Source organism: Pavona decussata, unplaced genomic scaffold (genome assembly GCF_977016875.1).
Source record: "Pavona decussata unplaced genomic scaffold, jaPavDecu1.1 SCAFFOLD_114, whole genome shotgun sequence".
In the NCBI taxonomy this organism is placed as follows: Eukaryota; Metazoa; Cnidaria; class Anthozoa; order Scleractinia; family Agariciidae; genus Pavona; species Pavona decussata.
In genome coordinates, this window is record NW_028145528.1 from 6484980 (window position 1) to 6508308 (window position 23329).

Here is a 23329-nt window from a genome sequence, read left to right on the forward strand (position 1 = left end):
TAGATGGGAACAAATGGTCCCTCAGAATCCAATGTCGAGAATAACGGTTGCGCAAAACAGTAGCTTATAGTGTAGACTTCTTTTTTGTTAATCTCGCTCAATGAAAGGCTAAAGACGTTTCCCAAAGAGACCTGCTTTTTTGCGATTGAATATTATGTTTGTTATACTAAAAGGCATGTAGACTGTTGTACTTTATTCTTCTCGTACAGAGCAATGGAGTTTTGTCAGGAGTTGAATTTACATTCGGGCGTGTCTCATCACGAGAAGGCCGCTGGCCGCGTGTTACTTACGGAACAGGAACAAGCCAAGTAAGACAGTAGGGGTGATTAGTTTGACACTTAACAGTTAAATCCTTTAAACGGCTCTTATCATAAATTACAGACGTCAGTGTCTAATTAATAAATGAGAGACCAACGCAGTTATGTAGGCATGTACGCAACTTTTAAGTTGCATAAAAGCAGCTGCGAAAAGAAAGCCTGTAAAAAAAATTTAGGATTGAGCGCGATTCGAACTCATGACTCTAGCGATACTACTGCAGTGTTCTACCAACTGAGCTTTGAAGACACCTGGGTGCTGTTTACTTTGTGAATGTGTAACATACCTGTACAGTGAAAAGAGATCGCAGTGAAACGTATGAAATTCATTTATTTAAACTGCAGGTTAAAGAATTAATAAATGAGACCATCCAAGTTATGTACGCAACTTAAGCAATCTCGAAAAGAAAGCCTTAAAAAATTCTGGCTTGATCGTTTCCAACAATGAGGAAAATCGACATTGACCCAAGTATCGATTGCTACTATTTCATATAAAATCATCGATGACTTCGCCTTTCATTTTAACGCTTTTCCATGTTAAAGTGTGTGTTAAGTGAAAGATTATTGGCAAGCAGCGAACACATAAAGATAAGATAAGAAGATAAAGGATAAGAACTTTATTTTACGTGGCACTCCACTTAGCTAAAAGCTACTTTATAGCAACCCCACAAATAAACAGATAAAATTACAAAAACAAAAAGAAAGATAATAATTAGCTAACAATCTAAAATCTAAAAATTTAAAAATCTAAAATATCCAGGAAATACAATCATTCATGTATCAATACTTGTGTCTCATAATAATAATAATAATAATAATAATAATAATAATAATAATAATAATAATAATAATAATAATAATAATAATAATAATTTTGACAGAAATGTGATGGTATATTTCCAGCCTGGTGAATGAATGAGAATGATGATTATTCTAGAAAGTGACGCAGGCATACTCGGAAAAAGAAATCCGAGTGCTCCTATCAGGAGTCGAACCTAAGACCTTCCGATTACTAGTTCGGATGCTCTACCACCGAGCTACAGGAGACTCGTGGGAGCTAAGGCCATTAAACTAGGTTCATGGGAGTATGCCTGCGTCACTTTCTAGAATAATCATCATTCTCAATAATAATTTTGATCAATAATGATTTCTTGAAACATAAGCAAGCGAAATTTAAAGTTAATAGCCGACGTTTCGGCGTCATCGTGACACCATTCTCAAGGCAAAGTGGATAAATTAATGCGTAGATTTGATTTCTATACTTTACAATCTCTACAAATTAGCATATTAACAAAGGATCACAAGTTCTTCAGGTGAATACCTTTGCGCGAATCGAGTCTGTTTGCACGTTTAGGGATGGTTTAAGTTTTCTTATGAAAAGCATCTCCTTAATTAGGCAATCAAATTTGTTAGAACATTTGTAATATGCTAATTTGTAAAGATTGTAAAGTATAGAAATCAAATCTACGCATTAATTTATCCACTTTGCCTTGAGAATGGTGTCACGATGACGCCGAAACGTCGGCTATTAACTTTAATTTTCGCTTGCTTATGTTTCAATAATAATAATAATAATAATAATAATAATAATAATAATAGTAATAATAATAATAATAATAATCTAATCTCGGACATTTTCCGCGTCAAACTTAAACCATCTAACATTTTATCTTGCTTTCCATTAAGATGTCGCGAGGAAATTGAGATGTGGAAAGAAAAACAGCGGCAAGTAAAAGCTGAAGAGGAGAAGAACAAAAACACCAAGAGTGTTGTGTTTGACACAAAGACCTCGAATCTTCTGCTCAGACCCCAACCACCAGGTGGCCAGGACTTCCTTGAAGAGGAGTCCTGGAACAACTATAAACGAGTGATAAGTGATGTGTGCTACCGAGAGTTGTGGACTGAGCAGGCTGAAATACTTATCCGGCAGGTACGGTATTATAGGAAGGTTTAAATATTGTGTATTAAATGTGAGTATTTTGTATGTGCTTTGTTTAGTAGAGAGAAAAGGGTTCGGTGTATTTCTATAGTGAACAGAAGAGAGAACAGGGCTACAATATCGGATATATCCAGGCTTGTAAGAATTGAATAAAAGACACAATAAAAGAACTGTAAGAGACAGTTTTGAAGCAAGAAAAATAATTGGAAACCATTTTTTTCCACCGGCGCAATCTCCATCCGTCTACCACAACGATCCCGTAATCCCTCACTCGCAGGAGTCTCCCCGTAGATTCTGGAGTGGGGAATAAGCAAGCGTGTCATGTGCATAAGGTGTACCTATCTCCCCCTTAACATGTCTCTCTCTTTCTTCCCTAGGGTCAGTTTCTCCCTGCTCGGCAGCTTTTGAGTGAGGCAAATCTTTCAGCAAGGGTGAGTTATTTTATTTATTTACTGCCAGCTTCGCCCTATTTCCGATAGATTCTCAATTATATTTCCCTTTTTTTTTTCAGGCGTTTGATGACAAGCGATGCTTATCTAATATTCTGCTTCAGTTAGCTGTGATGGCTTTGGCCGAGTCTAACTGGGGACAAGCTACGTCATTGCTACTTGAAGCTCAGGTATCGTAATACACGTGATAAACACGTGCTAGATTGGGAGACTAGGACGCTGTTCTGCAAACAGGAGTTGAACTAAACTCCGGGGAGTACGCAACATTTCCAAAGTAGGACGATGGAGCCGTGATTTTTTGTGTGTTTTGTCTGCTGTTAAAAGAGTTTAGTGGGTTGTTTACCTTGGTAAGTTAATAACATTTGTCCCGTTCTCATTGCAGAAGCTTCACGGAGATCAAAGATTCTGGCTCACCACCATCCTCTTGTTGTGTGAAGCATCTTTTTCCAAGATTGACAAAAATTCCACCATGCTTAACACGCCTGATCCAACTGCTAAAGAGAGGGTAAAGTATTTTTGCTTACATTCCTTAAGTTAGCTTGCTGAAAATGTGTCTAAAGATTTACCTGATGAAAAAAGACGTTTTTGGTAAAGTGCACAATTGGTCTTAAATTTTTAGTGGAAAAGGATTGCAATTTTCTTCTTATCGTCGTAAACAGCGCAATGAGCGCAATCAGAATTCGAAGCAATTACAAGTAACCCGCTTAAAGCGTGGTAAAAAGCTTGCGATCAATTGACCACTTGTTTTCGTTTTGCTCCTAATTTGTTGAGAAAGTGGCGCGTGTTTTGCCAACTAATGACATAGCAACGTAGAGAAAAACCAGAGTAAACGCGAATTACTTTCCACTCTATACTAAGCGACGTTTTAGTTATTGCTTGAGCTGCTTTCATAAAGCTGTGGCTAGACGTGTTGTCTGTGAAAAGACCAAGCATCTTTCACCGAACAGGAACTTGGCCTTCTACACATAAATGATCACCGATACGACACAGTCATGTTAATTTCTATGGCGTTTTTCTTTCTATGGTGTATTTGCCAAGGTTTTTCTCAGAGATTTACGTCTGTACAACGAAGATTTTGTATATTGCAAAGTGTCTTGAAAGTTCGTTGATAATCTTTGACCAGGATAATGTTACACCTTGATCTTTTTAGGCACGTGATGTCTTGGTTTGTGCAAAAAGAGTCTTCCAGGATCTGGCGGAAGAAAATCCCAATAAAGCCAACATGGCCGAGTATATTGAGGCTGTCCTTGAAGCCAGGTGAGCTATGATTACCGTGCAGTTGCGTTAAACTATAATAACTTATCTGTAAAACTGATGTAGAGTTAGGACCATTTATAAATTCTAAGGACCGATTATTTGTGCGATGACGTTGAGACAGCTTAACAGAGTCAACCTCAATTCTTAAACGGGTTTACATTAGCTTATATTTAATTATAGTCCGTGTCTAGACGGCCTTGCCACAGACATAAAACACACCAGCTAGTTAGTCTGAACAGCTTATTATTTTGTTGGATCTCGCTGAAATGCTGTTAAACCAGCTCGGACGTCCTTTAATCATCGGTCCTTAATCAACATTGTTCTAAAACAATTTTAAACGAATTTGAAATCTTTAAAGTTGAATAAACATTAATGCTCTCATATTTCTAAAATGTTTTCCAATCAACTCTCATCCACTCAATTTGTGGGTATTCTACAATATCACACTATTATTATTGATTGACTTTCAAGCGATCGTCGATCCGATAAATTAGTAACGTGATTTTCTAGTAATGTTGTGTATTTCTTGACACAGGCTCGGTACCCTATTGTCAGGTCACGTGGTTAACGATCCACATTTAAGGAAGGGAGAACGTGCACACAGGGATTTGATTATCGCCTGCAAGGTCTGTAATGTTCCACGGTTTTTTTTAAGGATATAAACTTCCTTTTTAGCTACATTTTTTAAAGAAACGAAAAGAGAAAAAACAATATTTTTAGCCCATGTATCAGCCAACTCTCAGCGTTCTTGATGTTTTTTGAACCGGTTTTTTACTTGAGGGAAGAAAAAATTTGGCACATTAATCTGTTTTTTTTTTAAACCAGGATAACACTTATAGTCTTCAACTGAGATTCGAAATCAAATTGGAAGTTACTGAAAAATGCTGGTTTTTTGAGAGGGAGGAAGCCGAACTAATACATCATTTTGGGAAAATTTATTTGAGCGTTTGTTTCACAAGGCTTCCTTTGCACGTTTCTATATAATAATTATGGTAACATTCTTATATTTTGGTACCGTAGAACAAACGAAAAACAACTCTGGGAACATCTGCTTTTGCTTTTGGTCAAACGAACAAGAATAAGTTGTATACTTTTTACTTTGAAAATTGTATGTTTTATGGTACTTCCAGTGTGGCAAACCACCCTTGTTATACATCCGAACGTTAATTTTCTCCCAAAATATAGGAAAGAATATTGTGATGGTAGATCGAATTATTGTACACATAAGTCTTACCTAAACGAGGATCGTGTTTTCTCCGAATTTCGAATACTAACGAAGCAGGCTTTATAACCCTTTAAGCAGCAGTACTGACCAATGTTTAATTTTTTCTTGCATTATTACTACATTTTCCCATATACGGTTGATGAGAGTAAAGGAACTGATCATCAAAGACGATTTATGTTAATGTAAAACAAATTCTCCAAGCAAGTGTAAGGAGAACAGTTAGAAGAAAGCGTTAAGGTTTGAGTTTCTGATTTCTGTTCGCAGCACTTGTCCCGTGCAGCAACAAACTTGAGCACTCTGGGTCACAGACGAGAGGCTGTCAAAGTACTGTTGAAACACGCTGCTATCAAGAAAGCCTTTGCTGAAGACAGTAACACGCCCGAGGAAAAACAAGACTTCTTGCTGGAGGTACTACACGCACGCTGTATACACGCGTGTAAATTCAAATACAACCGCGAATTCGTGCTGCGTGCGCACAAAAGCTCGAAATCAAATATAGTTCTGGACTGATTCAACTTTGCAAGAAATCGGTCACCGTAGCCTCTCAACAGCTGACTGCTGAACTGCACAATTTTTGTTTACAATTCTCTCTGGCAGTACGCGTAAATATTACGTGTACGCACAAATCCATCGTAATTAGATCCACGCACACACATTTGAATTCACGCACGTTTGAATATGTGGACCAACGCATCCGTCCGCATACGAATAAAGTTTCAAAGGAATGAAGATGCTTGTGAGCTTTCCATTCTAACAATCTAAGGTACGCATGTTGATTGGGAATAAAGAAAAGAGACTCTCTTTGGATCCATGACTAATTCTAATTTGAATTAACTAGAAGAAGACCCTCGCATATGTCGAGTTTCATATATTAATGTTCATTTAAGTCCAATTTATTTCCTAACTTATGTTAACAGGCGTTTGATATTCTGAAAGAAGCTGTGAGTTTATCTGATGCTGTGCTACATGACGTGCAATCTGCCTCTACGCTTTCAGAGGTAAGTTTTGACTTAGGAGGCTCGTAACTAAGGCCCGTCCAAACGTATCCGTCTGCGTTTAAAAACGAAACGGATCAGTGTGAATGGGCCTAAGAAGCGATAGAAGATTGGAAAAATGGATGTGCCCGATCACAAGGACAAAGTTTGGTGAATTATACGACATTTTGGGTAATATTTGGGTTATCGAAATCAAGTTGTTGATGATCATCAGCTCATAACACAACGAGGCGCTTAGCGCCGAGTTGATTTTGAGCTGATTTGCTGCAAGATTTTTTCCTACTGCGCAGAGATTAGATCCATTACTCAATAGACCTGCACCTTTCAAAAGCTCTATTTTCACTGGACCCTGATAACCTGAAGCTGCATTGTTTTCTAGGGTTGGGATCATTGTTCTGTTGTTCGTTCTTTCGTTCTTTTGACCAACCATGTAAGACATTGCAAACGGTGTCGATCACCCCCCCCCCCCCCTCCCCTCCTACCACTGCGAATGTGCTGGTGCTCGTAGTTTAAAACCAGTGCATAGGCGTAGGTGAAAGGTGAAGGCAAATAACAACAATGCGTAAATGACAGGGTTAGGCGAGGTGGGAGTGACCGTTGATTTAAAAGTTGCAACAGTTCCTCACTCAATAGCATTGGCGGGAAAATCGTTGCTGTCATTCAGTGTACTTGAGTGGAAACTGTACTTGTTTTAAAACAAGGCCATTCCGGCAAACTTGAACTTACGCGGAAACATGAAGTTAGCTATCACAACCTTTGCGTTCATCAACTTTGAGACACGAGCCTCGCCACTAAGATAAAGGAACAACTCAAAGTGAGGAAAAGTATGATATTCAAGTGGTATTTGTTTCTTTCTTTCCTGTAGCTCCGTAACTTGAGCTTGCCTGTTCAACGGGAGGCAGTGGACACAAAGCTTATGATTTCTGATTTGATGGTAGACATGCTAAAACAGTTCTCTACCGAAGATCGAGGGAAGCGTGAACGAGAAACGCAGAAGGGAACTATTCAAAAGGTACTTAAACATAACCTTTCGTTTATGATATTTCTGTCTAGAAGGTCTCTATAAGCTTCTCTTTATGTTTCATTAACCCACTGTTAATATGACCAAGAAGAAAAGCTAGTTACTTTTTCAATATTTCTCAAACCGGCATTCAAGGCTCAAAAATGTTTTGAAATTGCTGCCTTAATTCAATACTTCGAATGACAGAAAAGAGACTTGTTGAACAAGTAAATTAGAACAAAAAAAATCAAACAGACCAGGGATAAGTACCAGAAATTTACAAACTAAGATCTTATTGTTTGTCCCATGAACCTAGTTTAAAGGCCTTAGCTCCCACGAGTCTCCTGTAGTTCAGTGGTAGAGCATCCGAACTAGTAATCGGAAGGTCTTAGGTTCGACTCCTGATAGGAACACTCGGATTTCCTTTTTCCGAGTATGCCTGTGTCATTCACTGAATAGTATATCATTCTCTGAGATCTTATTCTCGGGTACTTCGCATTTTCTTATAAAAAATTTCACTCTGTATGATGCAATTTTGCCAGCTGTTCTCCACACGCAAAACGACCGAAAACTCAAGTGAAAAATGGCTTTAAAAGTGGGAGCAGTGCAACGTTTTGAAAGCGTACCGTTTCTAGTGTGGATGGATGACACCGCATCGCTCTGAAAACGCATGTATTGTTGTGTCTACCGGTTTAAAAGGAAACCTGCTGTTTTGTTTTTGTTTTCTGTTTTTTTTTTTTTTCTTAGCTTGGATTATAGGCAAAAACACATTTAAAATGTTCTGAGAACTCCTTAAAAATTCGTTAGTGTGGACTGGCAAAAAGATCACGAAATTTCTGTGTGGAGAAATACTACTTGTTACGGGGCTAATTCTATTGATTGCATAATAATAAATAAACAGCTGATGAAATTTCAAACAACAACCGAGTGCGCGCGCGCAAAAGAATCGCGTGCTCATGAAAAAGAAGCCATGGCAACAAAATCAAAGAGGGATTTTCATTCGGCGAGTCCGCAAGGAGAATATTGCAAAAAAGCGCTTTTGTTCATTTTGTTTTAGCTGCGGATATTGAGAACCCAGACTAGCTGCGCCTCAAACAATTTAGCTTTAAGACAGTCCTTGATAAATGGGTTAAATTTTGATTTTTTTGCGCGCACATTGAACTGTTCGTGTTGGCTTACGCCATGTGAGAAAAAAGCTAGTTCAAGATTTTACAGTTTGAAAGACAAATCTCACCTTCTCTGTTGATTTTCCTGAAGAGGATGAGATTCCAAGCAACGTAGAATTACAGCTGTGAGTAATAAACACGTATTCCATCTTGTACATGAACGACTTTCTCCATTAGAAACACGACACGACTGAACAGAACGAAGTTCAAAAACAAATTACGTCATAAAGGCAAGTTAGAATGCTTGGCTTGTGCGCGCTCAATCGAACGACTGATGGTTTACTCCTGTGCGGACTGTTGCGCCGCTTTGCATTTAGCCAAAATTTTCGCCTTAAAGGGGAAGTATCACGCGAATTTAATGTCATTTCAAAACCCAAAAACGTTTGTCTGTCAATAGAAACAAAAAACTGTTGTCTAGTTTTGTTATAAATTATTATCCCAGTGCAATAAAACTGTCGATTAGTGCCTCTGGCTAGAGACAGAGTAGGTCGGAATGGATTGAAATTTGATTAATGTTAGGCTAACGTTTTTCAAGTTTTTGCATTTTTGTTTCCAAAATGCGCTAGAACAGATCACGAGTTGTTCCTTTCAAGAATTGAGTTGATTTCTTTCCTCTCGTTGTTCTCGAACTATTTTCTAGCTAAATGAAGGTCATTTTTCACCATTTTTACCCAAAGAGATCAAAAACCCCATGACACTTCCTCTTTAACCAGACGAAATGCAATTGGAATATTTAGTACTTCTTGGGTTTAAGCTCCCAAAGTAAGCGCTGTTTTTATTCTCTGTATAATTTGTTAGTCCCGAATGTGGCCGACCCATGGTAAATATTTCATTTTTTCAGATTATAGATGACTATGGTAATGTGGATCCGTCACCGCTTTCAAGTTAGCCAAAATTTTCTGCTCAATTGCGTGAAATGCAAATGGCACATTTAGTACTTCGTGTAAGTCTAAGATCCCCTTCCCCCCCCCCCCCCCAAAAAAAAAGCGCTCTTAGGCTGTTATTCTTTGTATAATTTGTTAGTCCCGAATGTGGCCGACCCACGGTAACATGTTTCATCAACTGTTTCAGATGATAGATGACTTTGTTGGTGTGGAGCCATCACCGACAGAAAAAGAACAAAAATGGAGAGAAGTTACAAGGTAAACCGACCGTCTTCAAATGTCTTATTTCGCTTTTGTTGTGAACTCTATGTAATAATCTTTATTTTCTTTCACCTGGCAGAACCCTTGCTGAGGACACGATGATGCAATTGTCGACGGCACATGGCCTGACGGGTAACGTAGGATACCTTAAAGCCAAGGTGCGATATTTCTCCGCACTACACTTGCTATTTAAGGATAATAGCGAATAGCCCATTTTACAGTTCTTGCTTTTGAGTGAAAGCGAGGCTGGGGTTAACTTTGAGTTGTTTTGATAGAAACCTTTGTGTTCTTATGCTAACTACTTTTCATTTACACATAAAAAGCACTAAGGTTTGTATTAAAACAAAGTTAACTCCAGCCTCGCTTGCACTCAAAGGCCGGGTCACTGGGCACACAACTTTAAAACGTAAATTCCAATAGTGCCGGTGTACTTAGTTCTAAGTTTGTTACACTTCTGACCCCGGTTGTTCAAAGAGCGGATAACTCTATCTAGTGGATAAATCGCTATCCAGTGGATAAAATGTATTCCAACCAATGCATTTTATTCTCTGGACAAGACATATCCGCTGGATAAAGTTATCCGCTCTTTGAACAACTGGGGCCAGGATAGCTTTCGCTAATACTAGCAAACGTGTTAGCAATGTTGCAGAAAATATGCAACCATCGTTTCATCGTTATCTTTTATCTTGTAAACTAATGTAAAATGCTTTAAATCTGTTTCTACGTAAAGTTTTTGCATGTCTGTATTTGTTAAGTTCTTGTTAGTTTTCTAAAGTGTTCCTGTATTCGTCTTGTCCTGCCTCGATAAGTTTTGTAAGTATTTGCGGGACAAGCCACTCATTCTGTTGTTTTTCAAATAAATTGTTGTCGTTGTTATATAGATATTTGCGCCTTATAAGCTTTTAAATTAAATTCATTAAATTGTTTTCTTCTTCTTCCTTTAGAAGGTAATTGTGCTAAGAGACTGCTAACATTTTAAAGGGCCTTAGTCAGCCACACCTTTGTTTTTGTTTATATGCGAGAGTTTGGCTATAATATTTAATTCGCAGCGTGTCGAAATGAACGAAATCACTGTGAAACTACTAAAGATACTGAAACATACTTTCAGGAACACAACTTACAGTGAGATTTCGCTTCACCATCTAATATCAATAATTTCGATGGCATCGAAAATGGCGGAGGCTGACTAGGGTCCCTTAGGCAGTGGCGATCATCACTGTCGAAGGTTGACGTTCTTTTGTTTTTGTTTGTAGACGCTCTACGTCCTTGGCCGCTGCCTAGCTGTACTGGCGGCTCACACTGCTCCTGATGCAGACTCACAGTGGAAGGAAATAGAGGTGAGAGAAAAAACTGCTAATATAATGATGCTCACCCATAGTTTCTTTTGGGCTTAAAGGGAAACTATCACGGGATTTTGACCCTTCCCTTGAAAATGGTACAGAAATACTTTAGTTTAGTTACAAAATAATTCTAGAATACAGAGAGAGAAATCAACAGAATTCTTGATAGGATCAACTCATGATAATTATATTGTAGCTCATTCTGGAGACGAAAATCCAATCCATTCCATTCCGACTCAGTCCATCTATGAACAGTGACACTAATCAGTAATGACGGCCTTAGTACACTGGATTGGTAATTTGTAACAAAAATGGACCATTATTTTTAGGTTTCTAAAAAAACCTTTGTAATCTTCTATTTTTCTCTTTTTTCGTTTTTGTCTCTCTTTCCTTGTTGACCTACATTTATAGTAGGTCATTAAATCCTGGGTCTTGAGAGGAAATCTAATTTTTCATAAATCTCGAGGTTTTTCTTAGGCTTCCTCGCAATTTTGTCTTCCTTTACTCTTGTTGTAAATTTGTGTTCCGTAAATTTGTATTAACCTTTAAAACCGCGTTGGTTATGAAGAGTTACAGCATTTTTCCCTTTCCTGATTCAGGTTTCATCCCAGGAACCGGAAGGGGACAAACCAGTTCCACCTCCCGACCCACCCACTGTGGAAACTGGGAACGACAACCAGGACAATGCAGATCCTGAAAACGAGGCTACCCAGAACCCATCGCGGGAGTTCCTTAAATTGGCCAATCAAGCCCTTGAGTTGAATGTAAGGAAAAAGCTCTTTCTTCCGTGCCATTTTAGATGAGAAATGCGCCTTCTCCTTATCCCAGACATTGAAAACGGATAAAATTAGTCCGTTTTCTATTCTTCATCATTACCGCTAGCCTCTTGAGGTTCTACGGTGCAGTTCGATTTTTTAGTGGTGTTAGTATCCCCATTTCTGTCAGAACGGACATCCTCGCGATTGCGTGATCATGGGTTTGAAATACGAACAAATTATAAATATGGTATATAACTATACAGAATGTTTTGTGGAAATCCTTTAAAATTTCGTCCTATTAACGGGTTTTTCAGATGAGAGTGGGTAGCAGGAGCTTGTGCTACTCATAAATGGTACTACGGTTTAATTTTTGTCATTGCATGGGGATAGTCATTGTCAGTGATAACTTCTAATTTTTCAGCTAGATTCACGAAGTCTTCGTAAGTTTTTTGAGACGTATCCTAAGTATTGTTTGTTAAAGGGGAAGTATCCCGAAAATTTGCGGTCATTTCAAAACCCAAAAATGTTTGACTATCAGCAGAAACAACGAAATAATTGTCAAGTTGGTTAAAAATTATCACCCCAGTGCAATAAAACTGTCGATTAGTGCCTCTGGCCAGAGACATAGTAGGCCGGTTTGGATTGAAACTTGAAAAATATTAGGTCGTTTTTCAAGTTCTCGCATTTTTGTTTCCAAAATGCGCTAGAACAGATCACGAGTTGTCTCTTTCAAGAATTAAGTTGATTTCGTTCCTCTCGTCGTTCTAGAATTATTTGGCACTGCAGGTGATTGAACGTCTTATTTCATCATTTTTAACAATAGATATCAAAAACCCCATGATACTTCCCCTACAATAGCCAATTGTTATTCGAACAAAGACCATTGTCTGTTAATAATACTTAGGATACAGTATGTCTTGACTTAGAAGTGCTTCGTGAATCTAGCTCCTGAACTGGAAGAAATTGGTCACTGTCGAAGAGCAGTTTGTTTATAAAGTAGTTTTTTCACGTTTGCTTTTCCAGGCGGAATTCTCAACTTCCAAAAGATATCTAAGCCAGGCTGTGGAATGCTTGGCACAGTGTGTTCAGTTAGGACTCAAGCAAAGCTACAGAGTTAGTAGATTATTTAGTATTATGGTTTTAACTAATTGATTGGAAATACTTCTTTGAAAACATATACATGTAACCATCCGCGTAGAAATTTGAGTGTTGACGGGAGAGGGAATGGTAGGCCATAATTTGTTTTGACTTTCTTATCGGATTGTTTGGTTCTCCATGTAAATACACTCTTAGTTAGTCCAAGGATTTTAAACTAAAATAAAGTTTGGTCCAAATATTCGCGCCTTTAATTTTCTATCCTGCGGGGAACATCGCTCAAAGTCACGCGTACACAAGCAATGTTTTCTTGCACAGACAATAATGAAAATTCCAATTGAGGCCTACACCACAGGTGAAAAAAAAAGGATGTAAGAAATTCATCGAGTGCAATTTTTGAGAGGAAGCAGGGATTTGTATCTTTAACAAGAAAATTGTCATTATTACAGTCAATCCGCGTCACGCGTAATGTCCGGCATTGAATGGAATCTTCAACATTTCTCTGGAAATCTTTCCGAAAAAGACGCATTACGTGGGAAAAAAAAGGATTGTTATTCTTGAAATACTTAATGCAGCAATTTAAAGAAAACTTCATAGCTTTATACCGTCAGTAAACTAGGGAGATTTCTAGGGGAACTCTGAAATTTCGTTGGCGATGTTCAAAACTGACAGGTAAATTTAAAAACTCCGTTCAAATTTCAAAAATACCGGTCACGCGTGACGTGGATTGACTGTAAAGTAAAGTTCAGATTTCTGAGTTCTTTGCACATCAAGCTGTGAACCAAACACACTAATTATTTTAAATTCTTGTAGGATGTTGTTTGTAACGCTGCTCGTGAACTGGTGGATTCCATAGGAGCACATGATCCACTGAGTGCATCACATTACCTAGCGCTTTATCAGGTATGTAAAGCAAAGTGTGCGCCTGTTGGTGAAGGGCTTGGTTAATTTACACACTTGGCACTTAAAGTTGGGTGTTGCTTCAAGGAGCCGGAAGAGTTTACTCTGGTTTGAAGCTAGGTTTGTCTCCGTCTGCATTATACTGTGTTGGTTCCGTAGACACGAAACGTTGCTCTACGTTGTCTCTTTTTACCCAGGGCTGAGTTGCTCGAAGCATGGTTAGCGCTAACCATTGGTTAAGAGGTATTAAAACCTATAGGTTGTCGTGGCATTTAACCCGGGTTAGCGCTAACCATGCTTCGAGCAACTGGGCCCTGTGTATAAATGGCTACCGGCGACATACTGCCGGGGGTAACCCTCCGATAGACTAGCATCCCATCCAGCGGGGAGTAGCAATACTCCTAGTACTCCTAGTTGCTTCATGCTACAGAAACTGGGCTAAGCTCCGGCCGTGTGGGCCACTTAGGCTCTAGTGCGACTCTGCCTTACCTTACCACGCTAACAAAGTTACCTTTTTTCGAGGAACAAATCAAAGATGTGTCGCATCGTTCATCTTTGAAATAAAGCATGGTAAATTTGTCATACTGTCGGCAGGTTACTCCCTTATAAAAGCTAGCGGCCCCAAAGGGTATGGGTATTGGGTTGGTTTGGTTTTTGTATTTTTTTTGGTTGGGTTTGAACTGGAGTATAAATGGATGCTGTTTTCGATTAATCAGAAAAGGATTATGAAAAGATCTACAATATTTTGGGGGTGCTTTCTCCTCTCGGGATCATACCAGTGATATTTACTATGAGTCCTTTTTTCTCAAATGTTAGCAGTATATCTTGTCAAACACTAGAAACGTTGTAAAACGTTTCGCTGATTTTCCATTACTAAGCTGACTTAATGTTCACTCAAAGCAAGAGCTTCAACTCTGTTACAGGACCTTACGGTAATTTTCGTTTCTTCGACTCGAGCAGTTCTGTAAGCTCGATTGCTGCAGCCGTCTTCTCTGATCCGGTATTCTTCCTCCTTTCTGGAGAAGCTTCGCGTGCTCGACGGTTGTCAAAACTATGGCTGCTAATCAAACCTAGCAGTTTTGTATTCACAGTAAGAATTGAACCATCATGAAATCAATGGTCCAGTGCTGTTACCACTAGTACTGTGCACTGAAACTATCAATAAGTATCTTTGACAGGACCGCGAATAGAAATGGATTGAAAACACGTCGGGCCACTTTAACTTCTTCCCTTATGTCTTCAGTCAAACCAGGTAGTGGCTCGTTCTTTCTTTGAAACATCACTTGAAATCGTCAGTTGAGTCGTCATACGTGTTTAATTTATAGCGACGTAATTAGATATAAATTGAGTACACCTTTGACCAACAATCAAAAGAAATTCCTGAACCACAGTTTCGCCCTAAAGTCTTGTTATGTTACACCACCAGAGCTGTCACCTGTCCCAAGTACTGGAAGGAGTATTGAGGCGAGTTCAACTGGACCCGTCTGTTTCCCGCCAGGCCGCCTTATTACATCAGAGGAAACTGCTTAATGAGATGGAGTTCTTGAGTGATACCTCTTCCAGTGTTTTGGCCTCAAATTCGAACCATCTAGCCGACTGTGAGGTAACATTTGCTGTTTAGGTGTGGATATATGCTCCTAAGGTAATTGATACAACTGATCCTGTCAGATGGTGATGAGGATGATAATGATGGTGGTGATGATGATGATGATGCCGCCACTATCAGTCCATTTGTTGGTCCAACCCCTTTTTGTGATTGTGAAACAGGATAAAGCGAATTAACGAACTTGAGATAAACGCTAGGGCCCAGTTGTTCGAAGCCCGATTAAGCTAATCCTAACGCGAACTTTGATTGGAGTTTAATAGCTAACCAATAAAGATTCTTCCAAAATAGTTTTGGCCCTCAGTTTTGACTTCAACTTTTCTTTACCTTTAGCTTGAAATTAGACTTTGAAATCACTTTTAAAGAGCGAGATGAAAACCTCTTAACTTTCAATCGTAGATTAGCGTTAATCGGCTTTCGAACAACCCGCCCCAGGGGTGGTCACTGCCAGAGATTTGTTACGTCCCCAGTGGTTCTTTTACGTTTCACAAGGGAGATCAGTGAAAGTGCTGTGATACGGGGCCTACGATTTTTTGTCCTTGTCCGAGGACAACCATGTGCAGATGTCAGAGCAAAGGCAGAAAAGGACTAAAACTTTATCTTTGCACTCACTTGCACTCTTGGTTTCCTTTTCCAGGCATGGCGACGGTTAACAATCGCAAGAAATCATTTGGAACTGACGCGAGAGTTTTCAGCGACCAATATCCAGTTTGTCGTGCTTCAACATTCCCCTGATAGGTAAGTTGTCTTGGAGCCTTCTTGACTGAAGATCTTCTTCATCACTTTCGCCGTAAACCTGTAAAGTCTAATCTAGAATAATAATGACGAAAAAATACCATCGTAATTACGTGGCTCCTTAGTTTTTATATTCTTGTCATCGGGAAAGTCCAACCTCTTTGGTTTCTCCATCAAAGTGCATTAGTGCATTCCGTAGGGGATCTAGAACTTCCAATGACGTGGGGGTTCGGCGTGAAGAGAGAAGAGGTGCGCGGGGGGCGGGGGGTTGTGGGTAAGTATGAGTTTTTTCCCTTTTTTCACCACAAGTTGAAGTCCCCCCTCTCTCCCACCCCACCCCGGATCTTCCAGCTTCACAAGTTCCGCCACTGATTTTACCTGCAGATGTTTTGTTTGAACAGTCTTTCTTTTTACAGACGGTATCTTTACGGTGCTGTGTTAGACAAGGGCCGTTCACCGATACCAAGTGGCAAGGCAAACAAGCAATCCTCCACCCTCCCAGGTATGTTACTTTACCTCATTTTCTTTGGTCCTTCATGGGCACATATAAACTTGCTAGCTTCAAAACTTTCGATTAACTTTATGGTGAAATAGCAATTGCACAAAAGAAGCCAGTTAGGGAACGTTTACACAGGCGATTTTTGATGTGGTTTTAACAGAAATGTTAAGGAGGCTCGCAACTGATGATAAGGATGTGAGGTTAAGGAAGTTAATTGACCAAGCCGCACTTACGCAGCACCATATTTTCTACTTATTAATGACAGCCGAGGTGGCCTCTCTTATAAGCCTGGTGGTTTCTTGAGGTCTCCTCGCCATTATTGTAAATTCGATCATTTCTTCTATTTTTAATAAGGCAAATAAATAAATGATGAAATAAAAAAAAGGAGGCTAGCAATTGTCTTTGTTTTTGCACGTTCAAAAGATGCACTTTTTAAAACCAAGGTTGCAGATAAAAGACGAGCTTCGATTTTTTTTTCTTTTTTTTTTTTTTCTCATTAGCTTCCAAGCAACAATTGTTGCCGTAGCATAGACAAGGTCTTCAAGGATCCTCTCCAACTACTCAACTTTAAAAACTTGTTTGTTAAATTTGAAAAAATCTACCAGGCCGTAGATAAATCAAAATTAATATTTACAATGTTTCTAATCTTTCTAATCCGTGTACTTTCTCCCTTCTGACAATGCTCGCGTTTGTTTCAAATTTGGTTAAAAATCATCCGTAAAATAAACGACGCTTCGACCTTTCTAAGGTAAGTTTTAAGTTCCAAAAAAGAACATCAGCATACGTTTATACTACTTTTAAAAAACTTGGGAATGTTACGTGCAAAAACGATAAAGAGATAAAAATGCTCAAGTTAGTTAGAAAAGAGCTACATGTGCTAATTTTTTATACGTTTTTCCTAAACTGGTAAATGACCTCGATGATGCCGAAACGTCGATTTTTTATATTTCTGATTTTCATTTCAAAATATTAACCACAGAAACTGCTTTATGTAGTGCTTGTTTTTGTTGTTCTTCAGTTCCTACAAAACCCATAATAACCCGCGCGGCCGTGAATGCAGCAGAACTTGAACAGTTGATTGAGGAATTCAGTGTGTTCAAATCAGACACCGCATCTGAACTCATGAGGCGAAACTATGTGCGACGACAACAAGAACAAAGAAGAAAGATGCTGGCAAAGCTAGAGGACAATAGCTTACAGACTGACAGCCAGGTTAGATGTTTGTATTGCTTGAGTTTACTGTCTGCGAACAGGTTTAGTGAGTGAGCATTCAACAAGTGAATTTACACAAGAGACAAAAAGACTGGCATAGTGTTCTTTTGAAAGAGTTTTGATTTGTTTTGTGCGTTTGTTTGGTTTCCTTTTGTTAATTTTTTGATTTCCCATGCAAAGTAACAGTTTACTAAGGTAGAAAAATACACCAAGGGTGAAGTATATTAAGCTGCAATGAAAAAAAGAATGGTCGAGGCTGTTCGCATTCGTGACTTTGGATGGCGACCTAAACAAACTTTGCTGTAAATGTGTGGCGATTTTAGGTGACTTAAAACTATAAAAATTACATTCAGCTGCATTAGTTTCTCATTTGATACATTTTCGTTGACAGGAACTGTTGAGTGTTGACTCTAGCTTTGCTGAAAAAGAATCCCAACTGGAGGTAACAGCCTATAACCTCCCGTATCTTACTAGTATATGTATGTAGACTAGGTCATTGGATAATGCAATTTCAGAGTTTTGATCGGCTTAGCAGCCATGGGATATCAACTATTATGCCATTCCCGAGAAAGAGCGGCCATTAAATGGTCTTCTGGTTGATTTTGCAACGGAAATTAGTAAAATTTGGCAATGTTTCGTGGGTTGTTTTTAAAACAATTATTCCACTCACGCTTGTTGGATATTGGATGATTATAGCTAACTCTCATATCCAACGTGTGCTCGTGGAATAATTGCTAACTATATGCCTTGAACGCTAGGAATGAACATGGTTTTAATCAAAATCCTTCCTCTACAATGTACAAGGCCCGTGGGTTTAAGGAAGCGTGACATGCTTTAAGACTGTACAGTTGGACTCTTGATGGGAAAATAGCAATCAGAATTCCTGGATCTAAGTATGTCATACATTGTTGTAAAGAAAACCTGTTTTTTTTTCTTTTCTTTTCTTTTCTTTTCTTTTCTTTTCAGTCTCATTTCAAAGACGTGGTGGCAGCGGTTGAGGCTTATATGGATCCTGTATTAACTAAACTTCACCCTGCATTGAAGTAAGTAATTTTCTCGATCTTAAATTCCACCATCTTGGAGATTGGAGTGCGACCTTCTTGCGATGTTTGGGGCTCTGACATGAAAATTTGTTGCCTTTTTTCTTAATTAAGTGCCTTCTTGCTAACCCTGAAATGTATCAACAATTCAACTTCAAGTTGAAGCAGTTGATTGTACCAAGAAACAAAACCTTGAGTAAACGGTAGTAAACGTCTTGCCTTGTGCATTTTTAACAGTGAGGCTGTACCAAACGAGGGAAGACGCAGGTTAAATATGTCAAGATTAATTTTTCCGTTGCTCTTGCTTTCGAGCACATTTTTCCTGGAGTTTTATGGAGCCCGTGCAAAAGAAAAACCAAAGAAAGTGCAAGCTACTTTCTAAAACCACTCAAATTAATCGCCAAGAAACCACCCCATAGGGTGCGTTTAGTTGGAACACCTTTCTGGATGTAATTATGTTTAAAAAATATCCGCTTTCAAAATGTTGAAACAATTCGTTTCTTTACTTGGGGCGTTTGGATTTTTTCGGCGCTTGGCATAACACGATCGCTCAGAACTTAATGCTCGTACTAGGCGTATCCTCAAAAGCGCCCCCCTACTTACCCTGTCAGGAACAGGAGGAAACTAGTTCTTGTGCTTCCTTTACTCAGTCCAGAGACGGTGTCCGAATCAGTTGTCCTGCTGGCGGATGAGTGGCTTCTTCAGTTGCCACTCGAAGCGCTCAAGGTCTTTGCCGTTCCTCAGATCACGAGTATATCACGTGACTTCTCACTGCAGTTCCACTATCACCGCGTGCACCCAGCCGAGCGATCAGGTGAAGCATTTTGTTTGTGTTGTTACGAATATGGTGGAAGGTTCATTTCCATTCAGTTACTGGTGATTGTCAGTTTTTAGGAGTTAGGGCACATGAATTTAAGGTGATTCCATCGAAAGAACGTTTGTAATAAGAATTGTTTGAAAATCTCTACAGATGTTAAGTACATCTAGCACATCAGAAAAATAAAATAAAAAGAGGGGGTCACCGTGCTTGTTTTCACCCTAGAGAGCTGTAGTATCTCACTATTTTCTAGGCATGTGACCTCAATATTAAAAGAGCTAGTCTTCAGCGAGAAGTGCCCACTACTTCCAGAAAGTTAGTACTGACAATGAAATACTAGCATTTTTCTTATAACAGTACTGTAACTTTGTAGTAAAACGCTATAAAGTGGCTAAATAAATTAATCCCATGGCATAATAGGGGACATTCGAGCGGTTGTACGCTTCCCGCGAAACGTCCAAAATTGATCGTAGTAGTGATTCCACAATAATTTTTCGAAATTGAATAATGAAAAATTATTGAAACTGGGATATAACTTAGAGAGTCGTATTTTCTTTAATTTCGTTGAATAAAAAATGGGGGTCACCGTGCTCGTTTAGAAGAAAAGGACCATTTATTTTCCTGTCGAGCTTAACCTCAAGGAAATCTCGCAATGTTGTGCGTGCGCGCGCTCGTGCGCGCGCTAAATGACGCGAAAAATTATGCGCAGCAAGGATGCGCAATGCAATTCGGTGGAATCACCTTAAGTAACTTGTGAATCAAATGAAGGGGATTCTTTCTTGCCTAACACGCGCCGGATTTTACCGGCACTTGAATTCGTCTGCTTGGCAAGGTAATTCTCTTTTGCTGTAAGCCATTCTGTCTTATCATTCCTTATTCGTGTACGTTAATTGATAATTATAACCCAGATTAGATTACGTTAAATTTTATCATTAGCTTTAGAGCAAGTTTTAGTGGAATGTAAAACATGAAAATGTGTCGTTTTTCAAGTCAAAACCCGAATCGAGACAAAATTTAAAAACTTTGGTTGGAAGGGAACGTTGTCGCCTTACAATTCTCTTAGAAACTATTACGTCATCTTCAAAAGAATGTAGACGAGTGTCATAAAACTCCTAGGGCATCTTTGAAAGCAATAGAGAAATATCGACATGGAGCAAGAGCCATGGCCCACAGTGATATAGCTAGTATTTGAGAAGTAAGTACAGACTACAGTCACTGGAATCCGAGGGTCCACGGCTCAACGGACGTTTACAAGTGTTGAAAACCGTATTTCTCTAACAGAGCCTGCAGGCATGCTTGCCAGTCCATGACAGTGTTACGGCCAGGGAAATGGACCCTACTCCCTGACGAGTGCTCTTAATATTTCCTCGTACTGTAAACCAATTTAAGCTTTTTTATGTCTCAAAGAAAGTGCAAGTAAAGCCGCCGGAAAAGGAGCGAAGAAGTCGGACAAAGCCAAGTCGGATAAACCATCCACAGCGAAATCCGGACAAAAGAGCGAGAAAAAGGTAACAGCGAAGAAGAATCCCTAAATGCGTTGAGAATCATGGGCAGTTGTACGAGGCAACGTTTGGCGCATCTTCTCTCTACTCAAAATTGCAACTCAAAAGTAGTCTAGTTTAACAAACCTTACAAAGGTGACATGTAGTAAATTTTCCATTTCCGCATTTTTTTCTAAAGTAAACTTAGTTATACTTCATGCAATGATCACAGTAACGGAAAAATACAGGAATATGTCCAATGCAGGATGTATTTCGCGTGACAGTTTTTTCGTGTAGTTTATGTGGCGAGCCTACTCACACGAACGTTGCCTTTTGTAACATTGTCAGTTTTGGGTTCAAGATTCCTGATCTGTCATTTTGTTTCATACCAGGGTAAAGAAGTAGGAAGTGGAGTTCCCAAAGAAGGTTCTGTGGTGGACTTCAATGGAATAAGATGTATCCTTTGATCTGTGACCAGCAGCTTCAATGCTGGCTAGAGCATGCATTACAAACTGTCGTCAAATATTGGCCTAGGCTTTTTTTAAGCCTTTCCTTCCCATTGAATTAGCTTTTGCATCTTAAAATTTGGTGCTAACTTTAGTGAAATCCTTGAGTATCCAACCTATTGAGTAGTACTTCCCTGTAGCATTTGATGAAGAACTGACTCAAACAGAATTTCGCAGATATGATCGCTCAGGAAAAGTAAACAGTCGAGACCATTGTGCGTGAACAGTAGCATCAAGTGCACCGTAGCATCAAAAACTGATCGTGTCCCCTTTTTGAATTCCTCCATCCCTACTCTTAAATGCGTTGTCTTCGTTGCGTAACTCCCGCTCTCGCATGTATCAAATCTCACAAAAGACTTCAAACCTCCTCGTGCCGTTTAAACTTACTATGCGATCTTCATGACCACAGAATGTTTTTTTCGGTTAGTAAATTTTATTCACCTTTAGTTATCAACGCTGTTGATTAAAACCAAATAAAACATTCGTAACAAAGTTACTCTCTGAATACTTGCAGTGTGTAACATTAGTTTGGTTTAACCGGCACCTTTTGCTATTTTGAAGAAAGCGATAAAAAAAGTGAAAAAATTACATTTTGTGGAAAATAGTTAGCCACATGCACGTATGAATTACGCTGAGTTATTATTTAGTAAAAAGCAAAGCAAAACAAAATAAAACTTAACCAAGTTAGACATTGTCGATCCCTACAACGAATGTAGCGAGGAAGGTAAGCCAAGCACGATGAATGTGCTGAGAAAATGCCATAAAATATTTATTTCCTATGAAACTGAAAGTCTTTTTTAATCCAGAAGTGTTTATACATCCGTACGCTGCTGTTTTATCGCCGTTTTATAGGATTTAGCTTTCACGGTTCGTAAAATTCGCCCCCAAGATCGCCAAAAAATAATGCCAAAATTATTAAAGCTTCAAGCGACTGAAACCTTGAAAGTTTATAGTCGGTCACAGTTTACCCAGCATATTTTTGTGTCGGTATCTACTCGTTATTTCTTGCTGGTTTGCTTGTTATAGGTGATGACAATCCTTCTAAAGTAATGAATGACATTGTCGCGAAATTTAAGAACTTCACAGCCAAATGGAATGGGATCATGGGAAGCGACCACCTACCAAGGTAAGCTGTAAGAACTCATGTTAGTATTCAGGCAAAATACCATAAAGTATTGCTTGGTCTGTCCATCCGTAAGTCAGTCAGTTAGTCAGTGGTCAAGTAGCCATCCAAGCTTTCAGCCAGGAGGTATCAGTGAATTCGCAAAGCAGTCAATTAGTTAGGCCACTCTGCAGTCATTAGTTTATTTAGTGAGTCACTTATTTATTCACTGAATGAATGGCATTTTAGTTTCTTTCCTTAGTTTTAAGATTGTTAAGTCGAGCATTTTTCAGCATGATCCCTTCACTACGTTTTCGAAATTGCACTGTATTGCATTGCATTCTTTGGATTGAATTGGAATTGCATTGCATTGTATTGTATCTATTACACAATTATCCATGCCCCTGCTGTTACTAATTTCAGTTATTAAAACATTTGTTATTGACGCCTTTTCATCTGTTCCTAAAGTGTTGGTGAATTTCAACATCTCGTATCTGAAAGCAGTGCCTTCGTGTTTTACGGTACCGAGCGCTTCCTTGGATGTCTGTCGCCTAACATGCTGGCTCCTATGAACATCACAGGTATTTCACACATAGCACTGTATGGCACTAGTCCCATCGCAGAAAGTGTTTTACTTGAGTTCTCAAGCGTAAGATATTAGTGACCTTCAGATCAGAGTACAAGTACGACTTTCAAATTTCAAATCAGTAACATCCCCCAGAACTCTCGCTCCTTCCCGTTGTTTATCAGC

The 23329-nt window shown here is 39.0% G+C and overlaps 1 protein-coding gene across 2 annotated transcripts in view; it reads left to right on the top strand.

Annotated features, from left to right (window-relative positions):
- LOC146470492 (cilia- and flagella-associated protein 46-like) overlaps window positions 1–23329 on the top strand; it is a 61415-nt gene that overhangs the window by 35187 nt on the left and 2899 nt on the right. For both annotated transcript variants that reach the window (XM_085122554.1, XM_085122555.1), the window contains exons 35-62: window positions 210–308; window positions 2001–2244; window positions 2631–2684; window positions 2765–2872; window positions 3085–3207; window positions 3853–3959; window positions 4495–4585; window positions 5449–5592; window positions 6102–6182; window positions 7045–7191; window positions 9417–9487; window positions 9570–9648; window positions 10744–10827; window positions 11430–11594; window positions 12612–12701; window positions 13497–13586; window positions 15010–15186; window positions 15824–15924; window positions 16338–16423; window positions 17439–17632; window positions 18024–18074; window positions 18599–18675; window positions 19323–19486; window positions 20897–20997; window positions 21363–21426; window positions 22165–22200; window positions 22503–22602; window positions 23047–23159. In XM_085122554.1, coding sequence (XP_084978680.1) covers window positions 210–308; window positions 2001–2244; window positions 2631–2684; window positions 2765–2872; window positions 3085–3207; window positions 3853–3959; window positions 4495–4585; window positions 5449–5592; window positions 6102–6182; window positions 7045–7191; window positions 9417–9487; window positions 9570–9648; window positions 10744–10827; window positions 11430–11594; window positions 12612–12701; window positions 13497–13586; window positions 15010–15186; window positions 15824–15924; window positions 16338–16423; window positions 17439–17632; window positions 18024–18074; window positions 18599–18675; window positions 19323–19486; window positions 20897–20997; window positions 21363–21426; window positions 22165–22200; window positions 22503–22602; window positions 23047–23159 — 3041 coding nt within the window. The remainder of the gene's footprint in view (window positions 1–209; window positions 309–2000; window positions 2245–2630; window positions 2685–2764; window positions 2873–3084; window positions 3208–3852; window positions 3960–4494; window positions 4586–5448; window positions 5593–6101; window positions 6183–7044; window positions 7192–9416; window positions 9488–9569; window positions 9649–10743; window positions 10828–11429; window positions 11595–12611; window positions 12702–13496; window positions 13587–15009; window positions 15187–15823; window positions 15925–16337; window positions 16424–17438; window positions 17633–18023; window positions 18075–18598; window positions 18676–19322; window positions 19487–20896; window positions 20998–21362; window positions 21427–22164; window positions 22201–22502; window positions 22603–23046; window positions 23160–23329) is intronic.